Source organism: Betta splendens, chromosome 3 (assembly GCF_900634795.4).
Source record: "Betta splendens chromosome 3, fBetSpl5.4, whole genome shotgun sequence".
NCBI classification, from domain to species: domain Eukaryota; kingdom Metazoa; phylum Chordata; class Actinopteri; order Anabantiformes; family Osphronemidae; genus Betta; species Betta splendens.
The window spans coordinates 12,633,005-12,659,027 of record NC_040883.2 but is presented as its reverse complement, the minus strand read 5'-3'; the positions used below and the strand labels follow the sequence as shown (position 1 = coordinate 12,659,027).

Genomic DNA, 26,023 nt, shown 5'->3' with positions numbered 1-26,023 from the left:
GACAAAAAGCAAAAGAAATAAAGAAATGATCTGTATCTTGCACTTCAATATATTGAACATGTTTTGTCTGAGGGATTTATCTTAAAGCAAGCACATTGTGGAAAGGCTTTTCACAAGCAATCTGTGAATTTTGAGTGATTTTTCTCCTTGGAGAAAACGAGTTTAATTGTAACTTTCCATGTGGACCATGAAGGATAGACCTAGAATTAATGGCTAATGTTTTTGAACACTGTAATTTAAGTGTAATCAACACGAGTGTCACTGAACTATACTTAGTATTTAGGTAAAGTACAAATGGTGTAGTATCAACACTTTGACTCACATTACACTGTTCTTAGCACATAACTGCACAGTCTGCATCCATAAAGTTGATATTTGAGTTTCCAATAGTACTCACATAAATACACACAGCGACGCTCATTGATATTCATATATGCATTAAAATGTTAATAGAGAAAATTACTGAAACAGCACAAAGATGCCTGAATTTTCTTAAGTCCCAATGAAGAATTTATGTGATCAGACGTTTAAATTAAACTCTCCAAAAGTTTCACTATCATAAACTACAAGATTTCGGCGTAACCCTCGTCTAGCATACCACATAATATATGTAAAAAAAAGGAAGGACAAAGAGCATTTTAGCTTTTTTAAGTGTGTTTCTTTAATAAATGCTTCGGTGTGACGATTGTGGCACACCCCTCATTCCAGGGTGCAAGCACTTGTTTGCGTTGGGGCTGGATTTGTTGTGCTAAACATACAAAAGACGTTCAGTATTTGTCCGACATCGGCTCTCAAGGAAGAGTCAGAGACAAGGTCATTTTGATGCAAAGCCACATGGAAACACAGAGAATTAATTTGAATCAGTCATGCAGGGCTGGTTCAGCTTAGAGCAGATAAATGTAGTGAAATGGGAACAGGCTGAACTAAATGAAGCCCGAGTAACATATTGAACCAGATCAATCATATCAGCAGTTAACTACTGAACACATGACAGGATTGATGGTTTTCATGGCTGGTATTCCGGCATATTCATCCAAACTAATATTCAGCATCAGGGCATCATGTACATTTGTCAAAATTCTGCATACCTATGAGTGTTGAGAAAGCAGTCCACTACTACATACTATAGGAAGAGTGGGGTTATAAGTGTCACTCTGGTCAAGATGAGAAGGCTCTCAACACAATGACTTGATTGGGCTGACATTTGAAGAAGCCCCTTCTTCTGCAGCTCATGTCCCCCTACTCTTACTGAGACGTTGAACCATTTTCTGCTATTGAAACTCAATTGTAGCTGCTGCATTGTCATGCGACCATCGACTGTGACAGTCGCGGGAACAACGTAAATACACAAAGACGCAACGAAATGATGCCACCGCACGAATGTCGATTTCAAAAAGGAAATGCGTCGCTGAAGTTTGTGGCTTGCGATGCTCCGATGAAGCAAACTTGTAGGTGCCGCAAAAACTCCATAAAGTTCAATAAAAATAAACATTCTGACAGAAAATTGCGGTTGAATCCATTTAACTTCACTTTAGTGAAAAAAATGTCATTGAATTCAACAGATGTTAAATGCAACTTCAATAGACAGTATGATAGTTATGATGAAATGTCTTTTACAGATAAAACGTCCTTAGTTTATTTGTGGAAACGATTCTCAGTGACAGACAGAAAGACACACACACACACACACACACACACACACACATACACACACACACACACACACACACACACACACACACACACACACACACACACACACACACACACAGACAGACAGACAGACAGACAGACACACACACACACACACACACACACACACACACACACACACACACACACACACACACACACACACACACACACACACACACAGACAGCGGTACATACTGGTATAGCTGATATTGAAGCCTTTGCCAGTATTTGAATGATCAGATTGAAATTCCAATCTCATGATGTGTCCATTTGAGGCAATCTGTGATGGAACATCTTTTCCTGAGAACGTCCCAAATGTTGTCGGCTCAGACAGACCTAAAATAGAACAGAGTTTAGACAGTCTTTAAGTGACACATTTAAATGGTGCACTGATGCAACATTAGGCCAAGGACAAACTTGGAAAGTGAAGGACTTGAGAAAAAGAAAAAGCTCCCAGAGGACGAGGAAAAATATGCTTTAATTATTTAGTAGTTCTTCAAATCTAATCTTAATACGTTGCATTAAGGTTATTTACCCAACCACGTATTCCCGAACTCATTCTGCTTTATTTATACCCCACCACTCCAGGAGTCATCTCCCTGTCATTTATTTTAGACTAAATCATTTCATTAGAGAAAAGACCCATTTATTTGATTACGTTCTCTAAAGCTGTCAGCACCAAAATGGAGAAATAATCCATTACAAGTCATTCAATTCAATTCCAACTCAGCAGTGATACTTCACCCCTCTAGCCCTGGGCTATACGTACGTCTAAACTCAAACCAATATAATTTATCCATGGTACCTTTAGTTATAAGAATAACAATAATAACTCTCCAAAAATTCTTACAATTAGAGTTTGTACAGTAAAAATCCACTTTAGTCAACTGCTCATAATACAAAGTGTATAGAACCTGAAAGCTCTGAGCTATGTTGACTCCAACTTTTGCGTTTGATTTGCTTTATTGATCTTCATGGGAAGATTCTTCTCTTGGCCAATAATTTGGCCAAGAGGAGCTGGAAGTCAACCAACCCTTGGCTTCACAGATGACTGCTCAACCAGCTGAGCCACAGCTGGCTCACCGTGGACTCCCTGTGGTCCTTAAAACAGCTTCCACAGGTTTAGGTCGCGGATCAGCGAGGGACAGAGACACGCTCTCTTCCAAAGACACTACGTTGCAGCGGATTCCAAAAAGACCTGAGCTCAGGAGTCGTGTCCAGATCATTAACATTATTTCACCTGAATGAGTCTCACACAATGCATTCCTCAATAATTCTGTCACCATGGCAGAGAGCATTATCTTGTTTTAAGTACCTATCATCCCCCCGGGTGATACATAATTGTAATAAATGGCTGAACCTGGCTGCTATGTTAACATATGCTCTGGCATTAAGGCACCGCTCTATAGCCGAGGAAGGACTTACTGTGTGCCAGTCGGATGGCCCTGAAACCATTACACCTCCCACACTGGCCCCCCACAGCTGTAACTGTGCATCACCTCATTTCTGTCTGAGACATTTGTGTCACAGCATAGGACCATTTACTTCAACAAATGGTTACAAACTTTTGTTTGGCAGAATACACAGCGGATGGGCTCCCAAGTGATCTAGCAGCTAATTCAGTGGGGAGAACGATAAACGCCTAAAGGGCTACGCACAACAGAAGCCAGCAGGGCCATATGACTGATTTATGGAACGCACATAATGCAGAAGGAAGGAAACGCCATCCCCAATATGTACTGTAAAAACACAGAGCAGGGGGGAGGTTAGGGGGCTGATGGAGAAATCAATCGTCACAGCCAGTCACAGTAGGTAGAAAAGAGCGGATTAACCAGCAGCAGCACATTAATGATCAACGGTAGGTGTGAGGACCCGTGGGGTTGTTCAGATCGCGCTATCGCCTTGATTGAATGTGATTGGAAATGTATTTGTGTGTGATTTGTGATTCTAAATGTCAACCGGCGCTGATGAGCTGTTGGCATGCGCCACTTCAGTTCACTGCTAGAACTAACACAAGCTTTACGATCCACCGGGAGTTCACGAGATTAGTTTTCTAAAAGAAAACATGGCTTTTGCCACCTGACATTTCCTGTGGTTATCCACTAAGGAATCATCTCCCACAAAGCGAGTCTGATGTGGTGTATTAGGTTCATTGATTGGCTTTGAGAATGTGACACTCGAACAACTCAAGCAAGGCTCTTTTTAGTGACGCTCAAACTCCTTTCCAGTCAACCACACGTGTGTGTTTCTGATGCTTTAAAGGCAGCAGTGGAACATGGCTTTATATCACTCCTGAGCTTAAAGAACGCACACTGTATGTCAGTGTGGTTTAGATTACATTGTTAAATAGATACAACTGAAAGTCATTTTTTAAATCCTCTTTAGTAATAAACTCCCACAGAAACATTTCCTTTTATTTCTTCTTTGACTTGGAGTTTCTGATCCAAAGCACTTAAACTCAATTAATCCACACAGTAACTGAGTTTCTAGCCTCTTTGCTCTCCAGCAACACAAAAGCTCCACCACTTATATCATTATGACATTATTCAGCAAAAGACCAGAACAAGAATCAAGATGACAAAAGCTGAAAGAAGGACAAGATCATACGTGGTCCTATCTGAGAAGAGAATCTATCTAACTGTACGCTAGGTGACAACAATGGCTTCCTCCTGATGGTATCGTTTAGATACTTTTTACAATAACACTGAGGAGCTGTGAACTCTTTAAGGATGCCACCTCCCACTTCAGGAGTTTTATTGCTTGTTACTGTGAAAGCAAGATTCACTTTTGCTTGAATTTAAACGTGTTATTATCCAGGAAAAACGTCCAGGTCACATAAAACCCTGGGTAATAGAGACAAGCCCTTTGGCTTGTTTGAAAAAGAAATGTTTATCTTACTACACTAGGATGCAGATTTACCTTCCTCCTGGATTAAAGTATCTCCTTTTCATGTTTTTGTAAGGCATAAAGCAAACGTATCAAATTGCTGGTGTTTTTTAAATCAAATCTGTGCTACATTTGCTTCAGCATTAAAGGAGTCTGATTGTGAAAGTCTCCCTGTACATAACTCGCCCAGCAGGTAACTTTATAATCACTGTGACTTTTTACTTTACTAACTAACATGTTCATTGTTGAGTTGGTGGCTGACCAGTGAAACAACAACAGTATAGTTTACGTATGACATGTGAGATTTATCAGCAAAGGGAAACAAGCTCGAAGACAACAAAGCCACAACTTTAATTTCAGTTTGCCCAGTGCAACTGCTGTAATTGCTCTGTAATTTTAAAAATGTTGCTACAGAAACATCCCTGTGGAGTGACGGGCTCAGCGCCAGTCAATTACACACAACTTCATCTTTAACGACCAGCCAGTCAAACAAAGGCTACCTCGGTTTAAATCAATAACCTTTATTACCAAGGGGAACGTCATCTAACTGCTGAGCGTTTAAACCATCACAACTAATGCTTCATCTGCCCAGTCAAATCAAATACACAGTCCTTTTGACGTAATTAGTTCACCCTCCCACAAAATTGCTAGACCCTGGTACATGCCCATCCATATTCAAGAAGAAAAAAGAAGGCGCCTTGATGGGAATAATTGAACAGTAGAACTTTACTTTGCAATAATATAGTGAAAAATGATAATTACCTTCATCTTTGACCACCAACCAATCGAACTGTGGCTCCAAGTCAAAGTCAGAGAAAAGAAGATGAATGCGGCTTCCTGGCTCAGAGATAATCAGCCACACACAGTTCATGTTGTTCCCATACTCCTCTGGGTAGTTGGGGGACAGTATAGTCCCTGATGGAGCCGTGAAGTTGAAGAAACATGAAACTGCAAACAGCAGATAGCACGTATTTAATCAGGTAGAAAGGAGGCAGAGTAGATAAGAAGAAGCAGGGCACAACAAACAACTACAAAATGGACTTACAGACGCAGCTGGGTTTATTTCCAGACCACTGGTTATTGTGCTGACATGTGATAGTCCTCTCTCCTACGAGTTCAAAGGCTGACTGGCAAAAGAAGGTCAACACGTCACCGTGCTGAAAGCCATCGCCGCTGCGGCGACCAAATGCCGGGACCCCGGGATCCCCACAGCCGCCCCGCTCGATCTCTGCAACACACACGCACACACACACACACGCACACACACACACACACACACACGCACGCACGCATACACACACACACTCACTCATGTTTTATTCTGACAATTAGTGTCAACGGGTGACAAAGTGACATTCAGATAGGAGCTTGTCTTTTTATGCATGGAAGGTGAGGGGTAAGTGGTTGTAAGGTGCATGCATTGATTTCAGTTATGTAAATGTGAATTACTGTATGTGCTGTTTATGGTAACATAGAGACGCTGTCACGACACTAGAACGGTTCACAACTTCAACTTTTAATGCAAAGAAAGATCTAAATACAAGCATCAGGCTTTTAATTTCTGCACAGCTGGTATTACTGCATGTAACAGGTAGCCTGAGGGGCCATCAGCATCAACAACAGTGGCCGGAACATCTTACATCTTGTAGATTATTCAAAACATGCCAGCTCGAGGATCAAGACCAGACCTCATGTAGCTTGATGAGTTTTCAAACCAAACCTTCTAACACAGTTACAGTACATGTAGGCTCTGGACCACCAGCAAGGGTCCATTAAGCGCCGCTGGGTCTTCTACCTCTGGTTAGGAGCTGGGTGAGGAGCTACTGTAACTAACATTCAATAATGTTGACAAAAGGTCAAAAAATTTTATTTCATACATGTAAAAAGAATCCTGAAGCAATGTTAATAAAAACGTGTCTGTTGTCTGTTATTTTATGTTGCTGGGAAATCCCTTCTACTGTTCCCCTCCTCACTGCTAATTGTCATCAGGGTAATTGTAGTGCAATTCAGCTTTAATTGTGAAAGGCAAAACAATAAGTGGAGGCACACAGGTAGATGGAAACACACACACTGATCCGTGCTTACCCTTGTTAAGGAACCAGCAGGAGGTAAAAATCAAAGCGAGCAGCCCCCTGGTTGTGACACTGTATTAAATACAACTGCTGCCTGTACATACATTCTGACACACGCTTTGTTTTTCTCCATCGATTCGTTCTTCTCTGCCTGTCTGTCCTGTTTAAATGTGTCCCCGTCCTCCCCTCCTGCTGCTCTGCTTCTCTCCTATTGCTACCAGCCTCTCAATCTGATTCAACACACCAGGCTTTATTGGCATGAGTGTCACATTAGCGGCGCAGCTGAACTGGCCTGCAAACATGTGCTATTCATTTTGTCACTTGCTTCTTTGCTCCAGTAACAGGGAGTGTGTTTTTATCCGCTGCTCTTCCCTCAATCCCCTGCTTTAAAATGTGACATTCTACCATTTGCCTGTCATGGTGTAACACATGCATTCTGGATTCGCTTTGGGCAAACGCATCTCAAGGTGAGCTCATATGAGTGTGTGTGGGGTTCTGTGTGTTCAACACTTTAACTATCTGCTGGGTTGTACGTGCACCTACTTGAATAGAATAAAAAAGTGGCAGGGGTGTGTGTGTGTGTGTGTGTGTGTGTGTGTGTGTGTGTGTGTGTGTGTGTGTGTGTGTGTGAGGCCCACAGCTAGCTGTCAAACATTTGATGAGTGTCAGGATGGATATCAGCGATCTTCGGCCTCTGGATAGTCTTGTCATTATGGTGGTAACTGCCTCTCTCACTTACTCTTTTGTCATTTCACTTTATTCTTTCTCTTTGTTCTCTGCTGCGTTTCGGGATTTTCTTTCTTCAAAACTTTTAGTGAACGAGATTTTCATTTGGTTGTATATTTCCTGATTAAAATTAATATCTAGATGGCTTAGAATATAGGCTAAAGAATAAACATGGATTTATGTATTCAAATATCCTAAAGCGAGAAAATGAAAAACACACTTACAAACACTTAATGGACGTTTCTGGGCGTTATGTCTGTTTTAGGCCATTAACTTCTAATTCCCATAAACGTATAAGTCTCATACTAACTATAACTAACTATTTGATGCTAGTCTTATCTGCTTGATTAGTCAGAAAATAAATACATTATTTACATTGTTGCTTTTTTATGCCTAATTGCCGTTAGCCTAGAAACTGTCTCTCACTGAAAGCGCAGCATAACGGTTGGATTTCTACTTTATAAGATTTGAACTGTCTTTCCTTTCTGTCACTTTCACTCAAACACACACATAGATGCACACACACAAACCCAGCGAGTGTAACATGATGACATTCAAAGTACACACTTAAACCTACTGCAGGCGCTGGGTTTTGCTGCAGGGCTGAAAATGCAGCTGCTCCCAGGGGATAAGGATGATCAAACCACGGAACATGGTGAATTATACAGTTTGACAGCATCACGTATGTGAGCACAACAACACATACACATAACACACCAGAGGCAACTGCTTGCTTATCCTGGGGTAAAGCACAAACCATAAGACGTCTAGAGGTCATTAGGCACCATTTGTCTGTTCTTTTTGCTTTCTTTGTTAACGTTAGTCACATTGCCTTGAACGCTATGACATCACACAACTAAGCCAATTTACTATCACTTCAGGCAAATAATGGGGCTAAAAGGTTAGACGAGCAAACTTTAATCAAAAGTCACTGGTTCAAATACCAGACAGGCAGGATCGAAAACACTACCTGTCCAGTATCCTGTCCTGGATTTGTCATTACATCTAATTCAGAGCTCTTTGTCAGTCTTTTCTTGTTCTACTTCCTCTGAATCTGTGCTTATCTAATTACCTCTTTCTACCTGTCTCACTGTTTGTCTCAACTGAATTCAATTTAGCTCAGTTACATTGAGTTCAATTCTGTGTAAAGAGCTGCACTGGAACGAACAAATGCAGTCCTTGTGTAATGCAATATAGTAAAATAAAAATGGATTATACTGAATAATATGCATTTCAAGTCTCTACCATCTCATCATTCACTGTAACTGTCTTTTTGTCCCCATCAGTGTCATCATTGACCTAATTTAGTAAACACCACAGCAAATGATCACCTGATTGACTCATAATTCATTTATTGCCTTGTTGCAAAGGACAGTTTGAGTACACCCATACTCACACATGTTCATTAGGACAGACGCATGCTAGCAATGCTGTGTGTGTGTGTGTGTGTGTGTGTGTGTGTGTGTGTGTGTGTGTGTGTGTGTGTGTGTGTGTGTGTGTGTGTATGTGTGTGTGTGTGTGTGTGTGTGTGTGTGTGTGTGTGTGTGTGTGTGTGTGTGTGTGTGTGTGTGTGTGTGTGTGAGGGAGAGAGACTGTTTCAAAGAAAAGTGTGACGGTACAGCAGATTTGATTGTATTACCTGCCATGGAAGCCATACCTTCATAAACTGCCTTGAACCCGGCTGAGCCGATTGTATCGTCTGACTGCAGATGTAACCACATCTGGCTGGACAAGCTAACAATGAGGTCAGGGACACTGGATCCAGTGAGCCTACGCACAGACAAATGCGTTTGCATAAGAAAAAACAATCATAATTCATCATATTCCACTGTAATCTGTGTGTAGTGTGATTATGAGTGCAACTGTCTAATTGCCACTGTTAACTTGTTATATATTGGTGCATGTCAGTATTACTACATAATTTGCTAGGACTCTTACACGTAGAGTACCCTCCGGGTGTCACCTATCTTCCCTCCATCTCCTACTGTCAAAGTGTCATAGCCTCTTTCCAGGTCAAACTCTTCAAATGACAGCTTTATTACCTGAAAATGAGATATAACAAACACACAAACAGAGACAGATATAAATACAGACTTGTGCAAAGATTTGTGACAAAAGCAGGAAGAGGGACAATCAGTCATCTATTTGTTATCACTTTTTCAGACATTTGCCACCTTGGAATCGGCAGTAATACAGAATAATGACTATATTTCTGGAGATATTTAAAAACCTAGTATTGAAAAGGGAGTTCTGTTTCACAAACAACTGCCTCTCAAGCTATGAAAGTGCAATATGATGTTGGAGTTCCATGTCAATAATAAAGTAATAACATTTATTATAAAGCAGCACTTCTTGAAAGGATTGGCATCTTGTGCGAGGCTTTATGACTCCTGCACTTGTACTCCTGTACCCTGATTTCCTGGAGGGAACTCAAGACGTAATTACAGCACAGAGAATAATCATTGTAGAGAATAAACTATGACGCACGGTTCTATTTTTCCAATCATCTGCTGTGTGTTCAGTTTTAGAATACATGACATTGGAAATGGTGGCTTTGAAAGCAGCGTCACACCCAGAAAATGCCTCACTGTATAATGAATCTGTTAACTGACTAGTCCAGATTAAAATACCAGGTACAGTACGTAACAACCATAATTTGGTGTGACCAAACCACCCAGATCAACCTGAACCATTATTTAGTTCATTTTCGAACGGTTTGGCCCAGTTACTGGAAGCTGGTGCCAGTTCTTGTCATCTCTTAAACAAGAGAAGATAGAAAATAACCAAATACTGGCACCTGGGGAGACGCTTTAATGACGATTTATTTAATAAAAGGGACCCAAAAGAATGACCAAGTCATGTTGTCGCTTACATTCACATACACTGAACCCTGCAAAGCCCTGTTGTTAAACTTTGAGAAATTGAGTGTAAAAGCACTACTCGCAGGCAGGTTCCTTGATGTACATGTGGTCTCATGCATACAGCAGTGGCTCATCAATCTGGCGCCCATGCTGTACCGCTATTCTATTATTTGCTGCTTGTCTATTATTTATTGACAGTAGATCATAACCCTGACAGAAATGAAGATGAGAAATGCGGTCCGCTGTGTTCTGGAAACCTCTCAGGAAAAAAATGCTGGTCTCAATCAGTGGATTACTCGTGTATTAGAAGATTAAGATGAACCTTGAAGCTGTGATATAGTGGATGAGGATCCATCACGTGGCAAATCACACTACAGTGAAGGAAAATCTTTCCGCAGGTGATAAGGAGAGTAAAAACCATCTCAACATGGCAGAATAAGCTATGCCTTACTAAGCCTTCGGCCGTGCTTTGTAGGGAATCAAAATGGCTAGTAAATGCTCGAATAACGTGAAAGGATATGGATCATCGGGGGGATTAGCGGCCATCATGACAGGAATGGTAACGACACTACTGGGTAAATGTGTGTCGGTCCACGTGTGGGAATGCATCGATTCACATTCACACTCAATTCCTTCTGCGGCAGAACCTACTTTTAAGAAAAAAAGCACTTTATTACGCCACACACCAGGACTTAAGCTTCACCTCAATAAGTGTGAGACAGATACTTGTAGGGAGCATTTCACTACTGGATTTTCAGATGTTGCAGCCCGTGGCAATGTTTAGTTTCTTCAAAAGTAGATGCAAATCTTGGAAAATAAGATGCAAAACAGCACGCGGTGAGGTACTAACTCCTAAACTCCTACAGCATCACAGGGAAAATCAACCACTGTAATACTGTACTAGTCGTTTACTATATGTATGCTTTACCTACACTATACAAACATGCTTTTTAGCTTCAGACTTAAAAGATGCTGATCTTGACATGATTCGTTGGAACAGTCAATTTGAAATTACATGACTTTGAACTCACGCATTTTTTGAGCTTTGTGTGTAAGATCAATTTCATTTTAAGTCCAACACCAGCATCAGCTACAAGTTAGAGAAATTCTTTTATTCCCACTGCAGCTTATTGACTAATATCGTTTTCTTATCTACCAGTGTGGTCATGGCTTGTGTTGCTCCTTGGTCTAATGCTACTAAACAAACACCCACAAGACTGGAAGGTTCACTGCTACTGTCTGGCTGCCGACTCCTACAGTGGATCGTCAGCCGTAGTAAAAGCACTACAAACGTTACAGTCATTGTTCCTCAGAACAAAATGCTTAAACCTTAAACAAAATGTAAAAAATAAAGAGTTGTTTCTTTTTATTAATCGATTTAATTAGCATGTGAAATATTCAAGATGGCATGTGATTCCGATTTTCGACGCAGGCAGTGGTTCTCAGACTTACAGCCTAACATATGTAGCTCTTCCGTTTGCCTTCGCATGTTTGTGTGTCTGAAAAGCCGAGGCACATACTGTAGCACCGAAGTAGCAGACTTATTGCAAGGAACTGAAGCGTTATCATACTAAGGTCATTAGCAGAAATCTCTGTGCTGTTCAACAGATCCAAATGGCCCCATTTAGGAGGCATTAGGTGCCGTCTGCAATCCCAAACCACATTAGATTAGCTTCTTTACTTCCACAGAAGAGAAAGAAGCTGAAAAAAAAAGAAATGAACGATTTTATACCAGGTCACTGCAAATTCTAAACTGAGCACAACCAAAAGGTTCTACACTGTAAGACTTTTTTCTTTCATTACATTAATGTGCTTTAGTTACCAGTAATTCCGGAAAAAGTCGCTCAATGTCAAAATCAGACACTTTGCCTAAGAATCAGTGGAGCGATAGGTAGAATGTAAGACCATTAGAAAGCAGTGAAGCACCCAAGAGCAGCTCAAAAGGTCATCTAAACATTGTTGATAGCATCGAACAACCCAAACTCTGTGATATACCTTAAGCCACTGATAGACATTCTTCTCCTATTTCGATCCTAAATTCAGAGCAGATACTGTCACACAAACCAAAAAATACTGGACCCACTTTTGGTTGTCAGCATCAGTCAGCAGAGCTTCAAAAGCAGCATAAGCACTACATGCAGGGACTCGGTCTAATCACGGCACAACAACAACAACTCGAATGCAAACAAATGCTCCTCTATTGCTCCAGAAAGAAAATGAAATAGAAAACCTACAGTACAGTGCGCTGTCGTCAGATCATGCCAATACTGACCCTGCATCCAAATATTGCAGAAGAACATAGAGCCATAATTAGGTGGACGAGCTCCTCGATGCCCTGGTTGATCTGAGGCAGTGAGTCATCACTGCTGAGCAGAAACAGTCAGGCACATGATAGAAACATCAATCCATGAATCTGTTTATCTGTCTGTCAACAGGACCAAAAATAATAATGGGGGAAAACTGACATTCACTGAATGATATAATAAACCTTATTAACCTTAAGGTTATTAAGACTAACCTTCTCTTCCTCCTTGAGCTCCCAGTGACAGTTTAAGGCTCTTTTCAACATTTATAGTCTTAGAGCCAAACAACTAAAGCATAACCTGAGAATATGAACCTGACACACCCTCCATGGCCTTCATGGTTATTGTTGAGGTTAGTATGTAGAAAACGCATACAGTAATTACTGAAGGTCTGTACTTAACAAGTTTGCAGTAATTATTCAGTGGTTAAGCTAACTTTATTTATATATTTATTTTATTTTTAAATTCTCAGGAGCATCTCATTGACAACCCATGAGAATTTTAGAAGCCATTTACTTCTGCAATTTGGAGCCCAAGAGAGCATCATAAATCAGCTTTTAGTGTGCCGCATTTTGCAACTAAAATGACTTTTACAGTGGCTGCGCTCATGCAGCTGGGCAATGAGAGACAATCACAGCAGCAGGACGTACACCGAGCCACCTCTTGGGGATTCACAACTAACAATTCATTTAGATCTGCAGCGAAGAGCCTCCACAAGCTATTAACCAGCCGAGAGAAGTAAGTGCTGCAGCTATAGCTGAATGTGCATCGATGTCTACGGAGATAAAAGTCCAGCACCCAAGACAGATGACAAGAGGGAAGCCTGGCCACAGTAGATATACAGTTAGTTATTAAAGGTCCAGCTAACCTGCATGGTCTGTGGGGAAAACCAGTCACAGAGGGGGAGTCAAGGCAACACAAAGTGAAACCTGCTAAATACAACCAGGTCTTTGTTTATCTAAGCATCCAACTTCATCTTCTTCAGACCTTAGTAGATTAACAAAGATACGTAAAGTCAAGTATGTGAAACACGTTCTAGAAATTCATATGTAAAAGCCAGTGTGACTAATCAGGATGCTAGACAATTCACCTGATCTCTGCTTAATTGAAAAGTGTGATATACAGTCAAAGAACAAATGGGACCAATTCCTTCAGAGGCATTTTGTCTAACAAGGTGATTACACTCACACTATTAAAAATGGATTCATCACGCAGCAGAAACTGTTGCACTTGTGGGGATTTCTGTTTCTGTTTCAGCTATGTTTTTACTTTGTTTGTTGTCTTTCAGTCTTATACGCTCTGACAAGTGTCATTTTTATGGGCTGACAATCTTCCATGCGGGACAAATAAAGTACCAGTCAATTTAAAAACAAACTGACAGGGCTGGTCGGCTGTTGGCTGTGCCCTGAAAGTACCCAGATGTGCCATGTTTATGTGTCGCAGATCTGCCCAGAGGTGACCTTATCTTTAAGTGGCAAGGAGGCGAACGGCTGGTGTCTGGCAAAACAACTCTCCCGTTGAGGTGCTACAGTACCTGTGAGAGCTGTTGACCTGTTGGCTGCATGGTTTAGGAGTACGAACTGCGTGAACCGAGCAACAGCAGTGTGACAGCTGTGTGGCAACAGTCGTGTAGCTGCAAATAACAGAATGCTTTACATCACGGCTCTAAAATAGTTTTGTGCATTACTACGATTGTTCAGTGCACAAACAGGAAGGTGTGACCTTTGGACACCCATGCATTAGCAGGGACCGTCTCCTCTGGCTGAGGGCTTCTACGCTACGGAGCAGGAGCCAAAGACTCAGCCAGACGCCAGATTACACTTGAGCGCTAGAACGGCACAAAGCCCTGAATTGAGATAATGTGCTAATTAGGCAGCTATTGGCGAACGTCTTTCTGTTACTATGGACACTGATGGTTATTTATTTTGATGTGCTCTGTGATCTTCATCTTGAATAAACTGTAGTTATTCACTTATTACAGTGTGTCACTGCAGCAGTGGTGAATCAACAGAAACTAAAACCCGTTCATTGGTCAAACAGTCCATCGCACCGGAAATGTTTATACAGTAATGGCAGATCAGTAGATGCAATCAACTGTAATCTAATTTTTAAAGAACATAGTAATACAAAACAAATAAAACCTCAAGGCTTTGACCCACAGCACGTGAATATTACCGTATTCTACCTAAAGTCTTAATTTGTCAATATTGGCCTTTTTTTGTGTCAAGTAACGGAATCTAATGGAACATCACAGAATGTGTCCTCCTAACACTGAAGTGATGATGATCAATGCGTCAGACTTCATATACTACTATACAGCCCCCCTGTGTACTCATCAGAAGAAGACAGCAATGATTAGAGGCCTAATGGGCATGTGTGACGATGCGTTTCAGGGTGAATGGTGGGAGCAGTCAGGCATGGTTCAGACTTGAACAAAATAATTATCTGCTTGATACTGATAAATCAAAGGACTGACACACACACACACACACCCACACACACCTATTGTTAAACCTGTTTTCCGCTGTCCACCTGGATTTCACCTCGCCGCTGCCTGAAAGCTGACAGTTTACCCTACAACATATTTTTCCCAACCTCTGGCAGTCAGTAGCCTAATTAAGTTGGCAGACAAAAAATACACAGTCAACATTCATAAAATCACAGAACCCAGATGTGTGCTCCCACATTTAACAACACGGGCGCACATGCTAGAAGAAGGCCACTCACAGCACTCTGCAGACAGCCTGTCAGACCTATACAACCTGTATTGATTGTGCTGGTTGTAATCAGAAGCTAACGGACTGACAACAGAAACTCAACCAGGCAGCAGCGTATTTAAACTTGTCCATGTAAATGTGAGTGAAGAAACAAAAAAGTGGCCCGTCAAAAAAACGTGCATCTCTCTATTTAGTTTGAGATATTATTGATAAATGAACTCGTGGAATAATAGTGAGTCGGAGGCTGAGCAGAGTAAAGAGAAAAAAGGAGGAGGAGACAGCAGGAGGGAGCAGGAGCAAGAGACGGAATCCAAGAAATATAAAGAGAAAAGAGAAAGATGACTGTGATTCATCTCAATTTAGGCTCATTTGCCTAATTTAAACATTTTCTTCTCCCATAAGTCTCGCTGCACTTTTTCTCTAACAAACCACAAAAAGCACATTTAAACTTTGTTTCCTGGGCAACTTACACCTCTAAGTGGTGTTTTAATCATCTGCTTCATTCCCTGCACGCGCAGATTAAATCATGATTAAAGATCAATGTTCAAATGGGAATACATGTCTTCTGTTTAAGGAGGATTGTTGTAAATGAGGTTAACAAAACAGGTTAAGAGCTTTTGAGCAAGGTGCCGACAAAGGTGGCTGAACATAAAACAGAGGACTGGCCGATCGCGACAAGCGGAGCTCAACAGAAAAGACATAAGCACTGATTTATTCAAGTATTCAGGAAATGACATGTCTGAAAGATCAGGCCTGTGCTGTTGACTGCTTAATTACTGACTAATTATTATAATCCATTATACCTATATGAATTATTTCTTAGCTTTTTTAAACAGCCAGGTTAACTGACTAACAAAGGCAAGCTAGTGTGTTTTATAACACACAACAGGCCCAGTTTTCCCTCACAGTTTGGGCCGGTTTCCCAAAGGAGCTACTTGGTATTAGAGGGGCCCAGCCCTCATACAGCACCACTCTGCTGGACAGAAACAGGCTGGTGCAGGTCATTCCGTAGAGCTCGTGCGCTCTGCTGCTGGGTCAGCGCCCTTCTACAACCCTCTCCACCTGTTCTGGTGTAATGGGGGCCTCCCTGTATCTCCTCAATGTCCGTGCTGGGAGATAAAGCAAAGCTTCCTGCAGCTGCAGGTACATCATCATGTTATGCATGTCAACAATGTCATACATCAGACTGATCTTAACCTTAATGTATCAAATTTCTGTGTTTGTACAGTGGATAAATCTGCAAATGCCAGAGCAGTAGTAAACATAGTCTGTCCTTTTAGCATCCATACAGAAAAAGTACATGTGACTCCACTTGAGGTGACTTTTATATACATACTTCAGTACTCATGAGCAGTACAGTTCTCATCTAGACATGCAGCTGTGTTAATGACCCTTACTTATTTTTTGCCTACAGTGATGATTTATTAAAAGATCCCAATCAAACATTTGACAATGCCAGCAAACCTGATAAGTGATAAAAAATAATGTCTTCGGCTGCAGAGCCAGATGCTAGTTTGACACAAACCTCCTACTGTAAGTGCAAACGTCAGGAAAAATAAAAGTCAGTAGACTCTCACAGATGTGCAAATGAAATAAATTTACACCAACACACAGTACTGTAAGACGTGGGTAAGACTTTTTCATAGCTAGCTAATATAAATCAGAGAAACAGGCATAAAAACAAAAGACCCATTTTCTACTTTTTTTTTATGTTTTTTGTCTTTCAATTATATCTCACTGCTTCCTCGCCTTGCTCTCTCAGAGGGAAGGAGACTACATTTCCATCCGTCTTTGGGGAAAATTTCATGTCAAGTACCTGCCTTGGACATTCAGTCTTTTCCTTTCAGTCCTTTCCTTTTCTCTCTTCTCTGCGGTTGCCTTTTAGAAGAGACGTAGTTTGCTGAATATTCAGCCCCATTTTACTTCCCCTCACTTTTGCTCTTTAGTTTCCAATGAGCTCAGTGCCATCTTGAGCTATTTTGCGCTTCCATCTCTGTACTTTCACCATCTTTTAACTTAACATTTTAGACAAATCAAAGTGAAAGTAGGAAAGAAGATGATAGAAGGAGAAAGTGGATGGGTAGAGAGCTGCACAGAGTGGATGCGGGAGAACGGAGAGGAGAGAGGAGTATAGAGCATAAAGATCAGAGATGTAAGGAGAAAATAGGAAGTAAGCAGAGGATGAGGAGCAGAGGGAAGGGAAAGTAGTGATAAAGAGTACGAGAGATCGCAACAAGGGGAAGAAAGGCGAAGAGAAGATGGAACAAAGGAAGACGTAGACAGACAGACTTAAAAAGTTGAACCGTAGGTATAATGTATGAATTATTCATATCTATACGACGGTGACCCAGCAACAAAGTTACTCTCATACAACTGGGGAGGTGCGGTGACCATGGGCTTAGCAACTGAAACGGAAAAACAAAAAGTAAGACTAGCGCAAGTCCTTCAACTTTCACTAAACCACAGGAGGATACGAGTCTGTACTGGGTCATAGTCTCCACTCTGGATTAGGAGCTTTACTGGAAGCCAGGGTCTTGTTTTGCCGTCTTTGCTTGTCTCCTTGTACTGCACCTCTTTTTACCACGAGATGGTTCAGGCAGCATTCAAATGGTGTTTCAGAAGTGTCTTTAAGTAACACATTCTAAAGCTCTACTTTGAGCTGCACAGAGAGATACTTAGCATCTGCAGGCAGAGGCAAAATGTGTGTATCACGATGTCAGCATCACTGCTAGTTTAAATGATAACATAAATTATGTTACCAAACATTAAATTTTAGAAATTAGAAAAAAAAGAGTGGTCACCATGTATGCCATATAAAAAGTACATGCTTGATAGATTTATACAGTATAACAATGAATAAAATAGGACTTGTACAATACGAGGTCGTGTTACAGCCGACGCACACTAAATGACACATAGACGATTAAGAAGGTGATCTTGTTGTCTTGGCAACCTGTTGGACCCAGTTGGTCTGGGTAGGTGCCAATTTGGCTCAGTCAATGTTGACAGTTGGCAAAGGAAACTGTGTCAAGATTCCAGTCAGTCATTCTCAGAAATACTGAGTTTAATATAGAACGACTGATATTAGCCACCAGTGACGTCTCAACCACAGGAGATATTCAGTGACTCATTTTGATTCCAGTCTTTACGTTCATTATACAGAGTTTCATGCCAACTTTTCCCTCTCTATTCTCCGGTAGCCGTCCATGGTGTGGGTTAGTCTACAATCGGCGCGCTGTCTACACTCGAATCAGTCATTACGTACAGTACTTGACTGTCAAAGGCCAGAAATCTGTCAGACAGACAGGCAGAATAGAAATGCCTGTCCCATAACAGATGGTGGTGTTTCTTAAATCAAAACCTGCGGTGAAATAAAACACAGGCTCCAACAAATAAATATGAAAATGAACTCACCTTCCCCGAGTCCATTGCAGTGATGACCCACACACAGTGTGCGTTGTTCTCATACTGAACAGGGTAGTTAGGAGAAGTTATGATACCTCTGGGCCCCCGCAGGTTACTGCCACAGGTACGAGCTACAGAGAGAGACGGCAAAAGAGAAAGATGTAACGACACCGAGTTCTAAATAAGATTTATAGGCTAATCAAAATTATGCTGGCAGATTGCAAATAGCTCCTCACTCCATGAATGAATGGCATATGGCATTGTAGTGACAGAGAAAAGGGCAAATTATCATAGAGCGCAAATTTCACTGGAACCAAAGTTTAAGTGTGGTTATAACAAGGCAGAATGGTTTGATATCATTATCTCAGCGTTGCTGCAGCTGATGAACCTAATTGAAACGTCTGTTTGTACAAGCGGTGTGAAGCCACAATAAGTCAGAGAGGTCAAATCACCCCTGAAAAGGTCATATCTACATAGGACTCTATGGAATCAAACAAGTTAATTACAGTAGGTAAACCTGTTCACTCTATAGCAAAAACAACAATCTTAAATGAAATTAAATATATCATTATTCTAAGATGTGGTCTGAGCTCCACAAGCTTCACAGCCACAAAATTACATGGACATTTTTGGTGGAACGGGTCAGTCTGTGGCTTAATGTCCATGGTTTGAAGCATCACACTGACTAGCTGGGGCCCTGCTTAAACAGCAGTTAGACCAGATCCAGATGAAAAAGTCCTTTTCCTAGTTTCCCTATGTTGCTAAAACTTTCAGCCCCTCTGCTTGAAAGCGCATCAACTGCATTTCTCATAATATTCTTTCAAGTGCTCTATTTTATCCCTATTGATTTTGTCCTTTGCAATATTAAAGACAATATTTCTTGCCTCCAGTGCCTCATAAAGTTACCCATGTTTTATTGCCTTAAAGGGATATTTGGCAAAAAAAGTGTATTGTGTCAAAAGCCACCTTATAATACCCTCCTGAGCAAAGTAATATTAAACGGCTTACTTGACATTTTTAGTCACTTGTAGTCAACAAGCACTGTAACACTGCAGAAAGTTTCACCTGATCATATATTTGCCCATTATCTATCATAATGACTTGGCCAGAGGCGATCACTGCCTTTGGAGGGAGAGAAGGCCAGAGAAAAAGCCACAGGGGCAACGGCTTACAAGACAAGAAAGGACGTGGAAAATAGAAAATATGCAGAATAATGCAGAGGGTGAGGAGTTAGATAAAGAAGTTCGCAAATACAGATAGGTTCATAGACAAAGCTGGGATATGGGGGATAAAAGATAAAGTAAGAAAGTAGGAGAGGATGCAGGAAGGACAAGAGGCAAGTCAGAGGAAGAGACACAGAAATACCACCAGAGAAATGAGAGAGGAGAAGGACCTCAGATGACTGATCTGCCTGTTAATTAGAAAAGAGGACTGAAACACACTGTGATGCACACAGGTCACACATACAAGAGGGCACACAGAAACACATTCATGGTGATTCATCCCGGAGACCAGCTTCTAATTAACAGTAGAGTCCCAGTAGAGAATGACAGAGGCTCATGGGTTGGAAGAACGAGTGATCACACCAGATAAAACAATACACCAGAGCCACAGTACAAACTCCTTTAACCTGACGGTCTGCAGCTTCGCTACTGACCCTGTTTTCATGTCTACACCAACATGTTAACCATAACTAAATGTTGTAGCCATGAATGAATTTCCAGGCGATAAAAGACAACATTTTAAATAAATAAAACTATAAAACTAATCTGTATCCTTCCAGCTCTTTCCCAGCCTCTCTGTGTGTCTTACTGACACAAGTAGCCAGTATCATGAAGTCAGGCAGATTCCTGAAGTCATGGACTGACATATAGACACACACGCACACACCATAATAGGATCTGACAGGGATCCTACAGTATGTGTCTGAGCACAGGGACCAGCTGTCTGTCAAACACACACACGGCTCAGGGCAAATACTGCTGCAGCTATGAGGCGTGTGCTATTGTCCTTTGGACACTTGCTGTCACTGTAAGTGTGTTTTGTGTGTATGCCAGCGATCTGCCTTTTCACTGTGGAGCAACACACCCAACAGGCTCTTGTCAGGAAACATGTGGGCAGTCAGAGTCCCTGCATCGTTGCTCTTGGTTATTTATTCATTTGGCCAGTCAAAAATAAATCACGATCTTACACACACACAAAACATGTAAATCACAATCATATTATTTATTGTATTATGTGATATTCTACACGAAGAGTATCTGGATCGGCAAATACCAAAACGATACGCAACCACCTAAAGATGAGAATGTTTTAGTCAATACCTCTGTAATGCCTGTTGACATAAATGTTCCATTTCTTGCTTTACAAACAGGGATCAGGATCGCATTTAGATTTTCAATGCATGCATTTCTGTTTACATGCAACTTATCGTAGCGCTTGCTAGAAGCAGTTAACGATTTCCAGGCTGATCAAAGACACAGGCCTATTCAAAAGCAATTAGAAGCCTTACAAATTTGGGTTATTTTTCTGCCTCCTGCGCATGATAACATCGCCGCTGCCTATATGCACCAATCAGGCTTGTTTATCCACCCAGGGAAACGGCCATCAGTGATTATGGGACAAGATCAGATTTAATCACTGAAAAAGTCAGAGTATTTAAGATGGGTAAAGTCGAGTTAGAAAATGCACTGTACAGATGATATAGTTATTTTTCTATTTGTATTGATTAGATTTACAGATTTGCACAACCTGGCTCGTTTCAGTGTTGAGGCCAACGACTGGAGGTAAAAACGCTTTTGCTACTGGTACCATGAAACAGCAGCTTGAGAGTCTCAGACGGCAGTAAAAGAGAACGTGTCTGCTGTCGTTCCATCTAATTATTACAAACAAATCAAAGAAAATGAGAATAATTGGCGCGACGTACTTCTGCAGATGGGTCTGTGGTCACTCCATGCAGCCAGTGTGTCGGTGACTCGTTGACAGGTGATACTTTTAGATCCCTGAAGTACATAGCTGTCATCACAGCTGAACTGGACACTTGAGCCAACCCTGGTTAAGGAGACAGTAATAATACGTGTCAACAAGACAAATAATAGTAATATAAGTTGACGGCTGAGTGTTGCAGATAGCTGAAAATGATATATGAAAAAAGCTTTATATCACTGGTAGTATATCAAGAAATAAGGAAGAAACAAGATACATGGGTCATACATATACTGTATACAAGCATTTAGATCCATGCATAATTCCTTTCTTTCTGTAACGTTTTCAACTTTACATGGACTTTTATCATTTGCCGTTCGTGTTGCTTCGCTGCTGCCGTTTTCTTCACGGTCCTCTGTTCCCATCGTTCCACTCGTCATGACCTTGCTCCTCTGTGATCATTTATTCAGGCCTTTCTTGTTCTCTCATTTTCCCCCAACACCCTGCCGTCTGACACGTGAGCGGGACATTCAGACATTTAAGTGGTGTCTTGTCTGTGAGGCTCCACGTCGCCGCCGCGGCCGACATACAGTCTGTCACCTGGCCCAACATGCACCGTGCAGGGTTCTGGCCCGTTCAGCGGCCGCAGCCTGGAGCTCTTAGGCCCTTTGTCAGCGATAGCTGGGCCAAACCTCCATTTGCACATCACCACCTTGATTATACAGTAAATGTTACATAAGCTACATAGCTAAGTATGAAATGGTTTTATTTGGTTTATTAATTATTACTAAATGAACTCCGACTAGGAATATGTGAGTTTGTTAGCTACAGTAGATGTTCTATGTTCTTTTAGGACTAGAGAAGTATGTAACAATTGATGCTATGTGCATGTTGTACATACATGTACAGTACTTTTTAGAGACAAATCGAGGCGAGGAGATACATTCACCCAAAGCAAATTGTTCTGAGCAGTAACAGTCTGTTTAGCCTGCAGCCAAAAAAACACGATTAGCTACAGTATCAGTCCTCCATCTAAAAATACTAACCCACCAGGAGTTCTCTTCATGCTTCCAATTATCAGGTGCTGTGATCAAACCGAACGGTTCAAAGATGAAAACTAAAGCAGCGTAACATCAACGCGCACAACCTGCACCTCGCATTAGTCAGATTAACACCTGCGCGAGGCTCGCACGTGAGCCGGAAGCGAACCACAGCGAGTACTTACTGGAAAGCGGAGCCCATTCTCTTCCCATTTTCTGGAATTCCAGGATCTGGACAAACGTCGCCAGCAAGTCCGCTTTGACTCACTGAAAACAGGGGAACAGAACTGAGTCAGAGCCACAGCATGGAGGTGTCCACACGCTGGACCGTTGCATCGCTCATTACAGTGAGACGTAGGAGACAGAGGAGGAAAAACATTGTTCACGCGCTGCTGTTCGGATGCCACAAAATGAGTCATTTACAGTTTAGGACGAGGAAACAGTGGCTCAAAGTGAACTGGCTCAGTGGCCTTTGTATCTTTGTCGCTACGTGACATTGATTATCACAAAGCTGGAAAACTGGAAAATTCTCACGGTCCAGAGAAAATCATTCAAGTGCAGCTCTCTTCTTTCCCAAAAGATAATGTGGCTCCAATGTCAACTAAAGTATTTGGAAATATTTCCCTAACATACTTACTTTTAAAAAGCAAAGGCTGCTGTGAGATAACTCATTTAAATTGTAGCATACATGTAGCATGCTAGTCACTCATGCTAACATTAGTATTAGCAACATTAGGATCATGTACCATTACTGTCCCTTAGCTAACCGCTTTATAACTAGCTACATTACTGTTTTGACACTAGTATTAGTGTACTATAGTTAGTATCATTTCATCCTTCGTAGATGCACTTAAATGCATTAATATACTTTATTGCCTAATCCCATATCAGCTTTATTCGTCTCTAATCAAGCAGAGGCTATTTAAGCTACAGTACATCCACTGGCTACGGCTAAAAGTTAATAATTAAGTGGATATAATTAATTATTACTGTTATTAGTAATAATTTTAGGAACATACAACTTCCCAGTATAGAAGAATGACTATGGAAGAAATAAGGTTTTAGCTACACGACGTCCTATTCTGTAATTTCTTCTTATTTAGCTGATGTTCCAAAGGCGGCCACTGGGGGCGCTGCCGCTTCATTATAACAGCGCTGTTGCGCAACAGACCAATTTAATTCTGGCTCTGTGTTTGGGTCCATAAGGATTTAGAAAATGCCCATGGTCTGATTTAGTTTAGTGAATCATGTTATGTGTTGCATACACTGCATGCCAACTGTAACTGAGACAGAATGTGCTTAAGCTTTAGTATATACAGTAGCACCAGTGCACAACCCATTAAGATCTCAGCCCCTTCATTTCTGTATGTGCTCTCCTCTTCACCCACTGTGTTCACATGATCTCACACATGACAAATTTTCGGCCCGCTCATTGAAACTGTGCATTGGTTTTACCCCTCATTGTGGTCGGAAGCATCTGCTCCATCCCACAAACGTAATGTAAATGTAAATGAGACCAGACAACATGACAGGAACTAGTTCAGACCAGCTCGGTCTTAATAGAACTCCATGGATGAATAATGATGGTTAGCGAAACACAAAAACATGCGAAAGGAAAATGGGAAATAAATGGAACAGTGGAAATGAGAAGGCTGCTAAAGGGGACTAGAAGCAGCACAAAGAGAAAGGGATAACAAAGGGAAAGAATTCCCCAGAGTTGGAAAATGTGACCTGGAAAAAGAGCAATATGTGAACTCTTCTTCTTTTCTCTGCCTACATTTTGAGTCTTTTCTGTCGCTCCCTTCTTGTCCTTCTCATCTGCTGCTCGTCTCCTCCCACTCAGCCCTTCTCCGTACTTTTGTACTCCCAGCGTGCTCACCCTGCTTTTCCTCTCTCACACACATTAGCTGCAATTTACAAAGGGATGCCAAAGTTTTGTGCATGCCTGCATAAAAGATGGATGAACGATTTGCCGCGTTTGTGTGATTTCGCTACGCGCGTGCTGATGGGCTGTGAGTGTATAGACACGGCGCATGCATGTTTGTGCGAGATATGATGTAAACAGAACAGGCTGCTCGGTTGCCGCGCTGTGTTTTTGATGTTCGATCCAGAAATCACCACACAAACACGCGTTAAAACACATTTCCTCCGTTGTACTCTCTCATCCCGCTCCCTCTCGCTCGTGTTCAAATGGTTTTCACTGGCATCCGGTATAAAGGTTCATGTTTCCGAAACAAATCCAGCTCATGCAAACAACATGAGATTGTTATTGAGCACAAAGCTGCCAAATTTGACTGCTGGGCAGATGTCAACAATCCTAAAGCCGACTTACTCACCATTCAGCGTTTAAACACCAGCTTGTGCTGCATCGTTATGTCATTAACATATCATCAAAGTCTCTTTAGCAAAGCTTTCATCTCTAAAAGTTAACTTTTTAGGAAGTAAAAAGTGATTAATTTTGGTTTTGGTGCTCATGGACTTCTATGCACATCACTTTAGATGCAGCAGAGATGTGCTCATTATATATTACTCTGTTCTTCCTGACATTTGTCTGAACAAATCCCTGTAAACTGCACAACATAAACAACTATATGGCTTGTCTGCCGCATATTAGTAAAAAAATCTTCTGTATCTTAATGAGCCTGAAGGTATTGGATGAATAAAATAAATAATTGGTGCTTTTTAGATTTACACATCTTTCTGGATCTTCCACAACCAGCAGCTCATCGGTTCCTTTTTTAAAGAACGAGTCCACTGAGCCGTTACCAGAATGGCGCTCTACGTGCCAAGAAGCTTTTCAGATTTTGCAGCTGCTGCCATCACCATTAGCCTCAATAGCTTCACTGCAGCTGGATTACATCTGACACCTGTTTGTTTTTAGACAGAAGTGTATCGCGAATTATTAGTTACAGCTGTCACAAATGCTAAAATGTGGATGACACGGAAATGAAACCATTTCAAAATATTATTTAAAAGTAACTGTTAAAATTATTAGGTCAATATACAAGCTATATATATTACAGTGAGCATGCATTTAGTCTTTCTTACTGAAGGGCAATCAAAGGAGGGATGAACACAAAAATCACGGAGAATGCAAAACAAGACCTTGTTATTATCAACGCTGACAGACGGACCATTAAAAATGACAATGGTCAAAGAGATGAGAGAAGGGAGCGCGTGGGAGAGCGCGGCGTGTGTGCGTAATCAGCTGACGAGTGTTACAGGTAAGCGTGTTGGAGATGCTCTTCAGACGCCGGCCTGATGAGGGGAGAAAGGTGTGAAGTGCGCCTCTTCTCTGTTCCTCTTCTCATTGCTTCTAATCCTCCCTGCCCCCTCGTCCTCCTCCACCTCCTCGCGCCCGCGGGTCAATCAAGCCGCGCGCTGACGTCTCCA

At 41.4% G+C, this 26,023-nt stretch overlaps 1 protein-coding gene across 5 annotated transcripts in view; it reads right to left on the bottom strand.

Moving 5' to 3' along the window:
- Positions 1 to 26,023, bottom strand: part of LOC114852296 (CUB and sushi domain-containing protein 1-like) — a 202,180-nt gene that overhangs the window by 107,084 nt on the left and 69,073 nt on the right. For all 5 annotated transcript variants that reach the window (XM_055507498.1, XM_055507499.1, XM_029144613.3 and 2 more), the window contains 8 exons: positions 22,816 to 22,897; positions 21,592 to 21,716; positions 18,675 to 18,796; positions 9,318 to 9,421; positions 9,037 to 9,149; positions 5,627 to 5,809; positions 5,344 to 5,529; positions 1,891 to 2,031 (listed from right to left, as the gene is read on the bottom strand). In XM_055507498.1, coding sequence (XP_055363473.1) covers positions 1,891 to 2,031; positions 5,344 to 5,529; positions 5,627 to 5,809; positions 9,037 to 9,149; positions 9,318 to 9,421; positions 18,675 to 18,796; positions 21,592 to 21,716; positions 22,816 to 22,897 — 1,056 coding nt within the window. The remainder of the gene's footprint in view (positions 1 to 1,890; positions 2,032 to 5,343; positions 5,530 to 5,626; positions 5,810 to 9,036; positions 9,150 to 9,317; positions 9,422 to 18,674; positions 18,797 to 21,591; positions 21,717 to 22,815; positions 22,898 to 26,023) is intronic.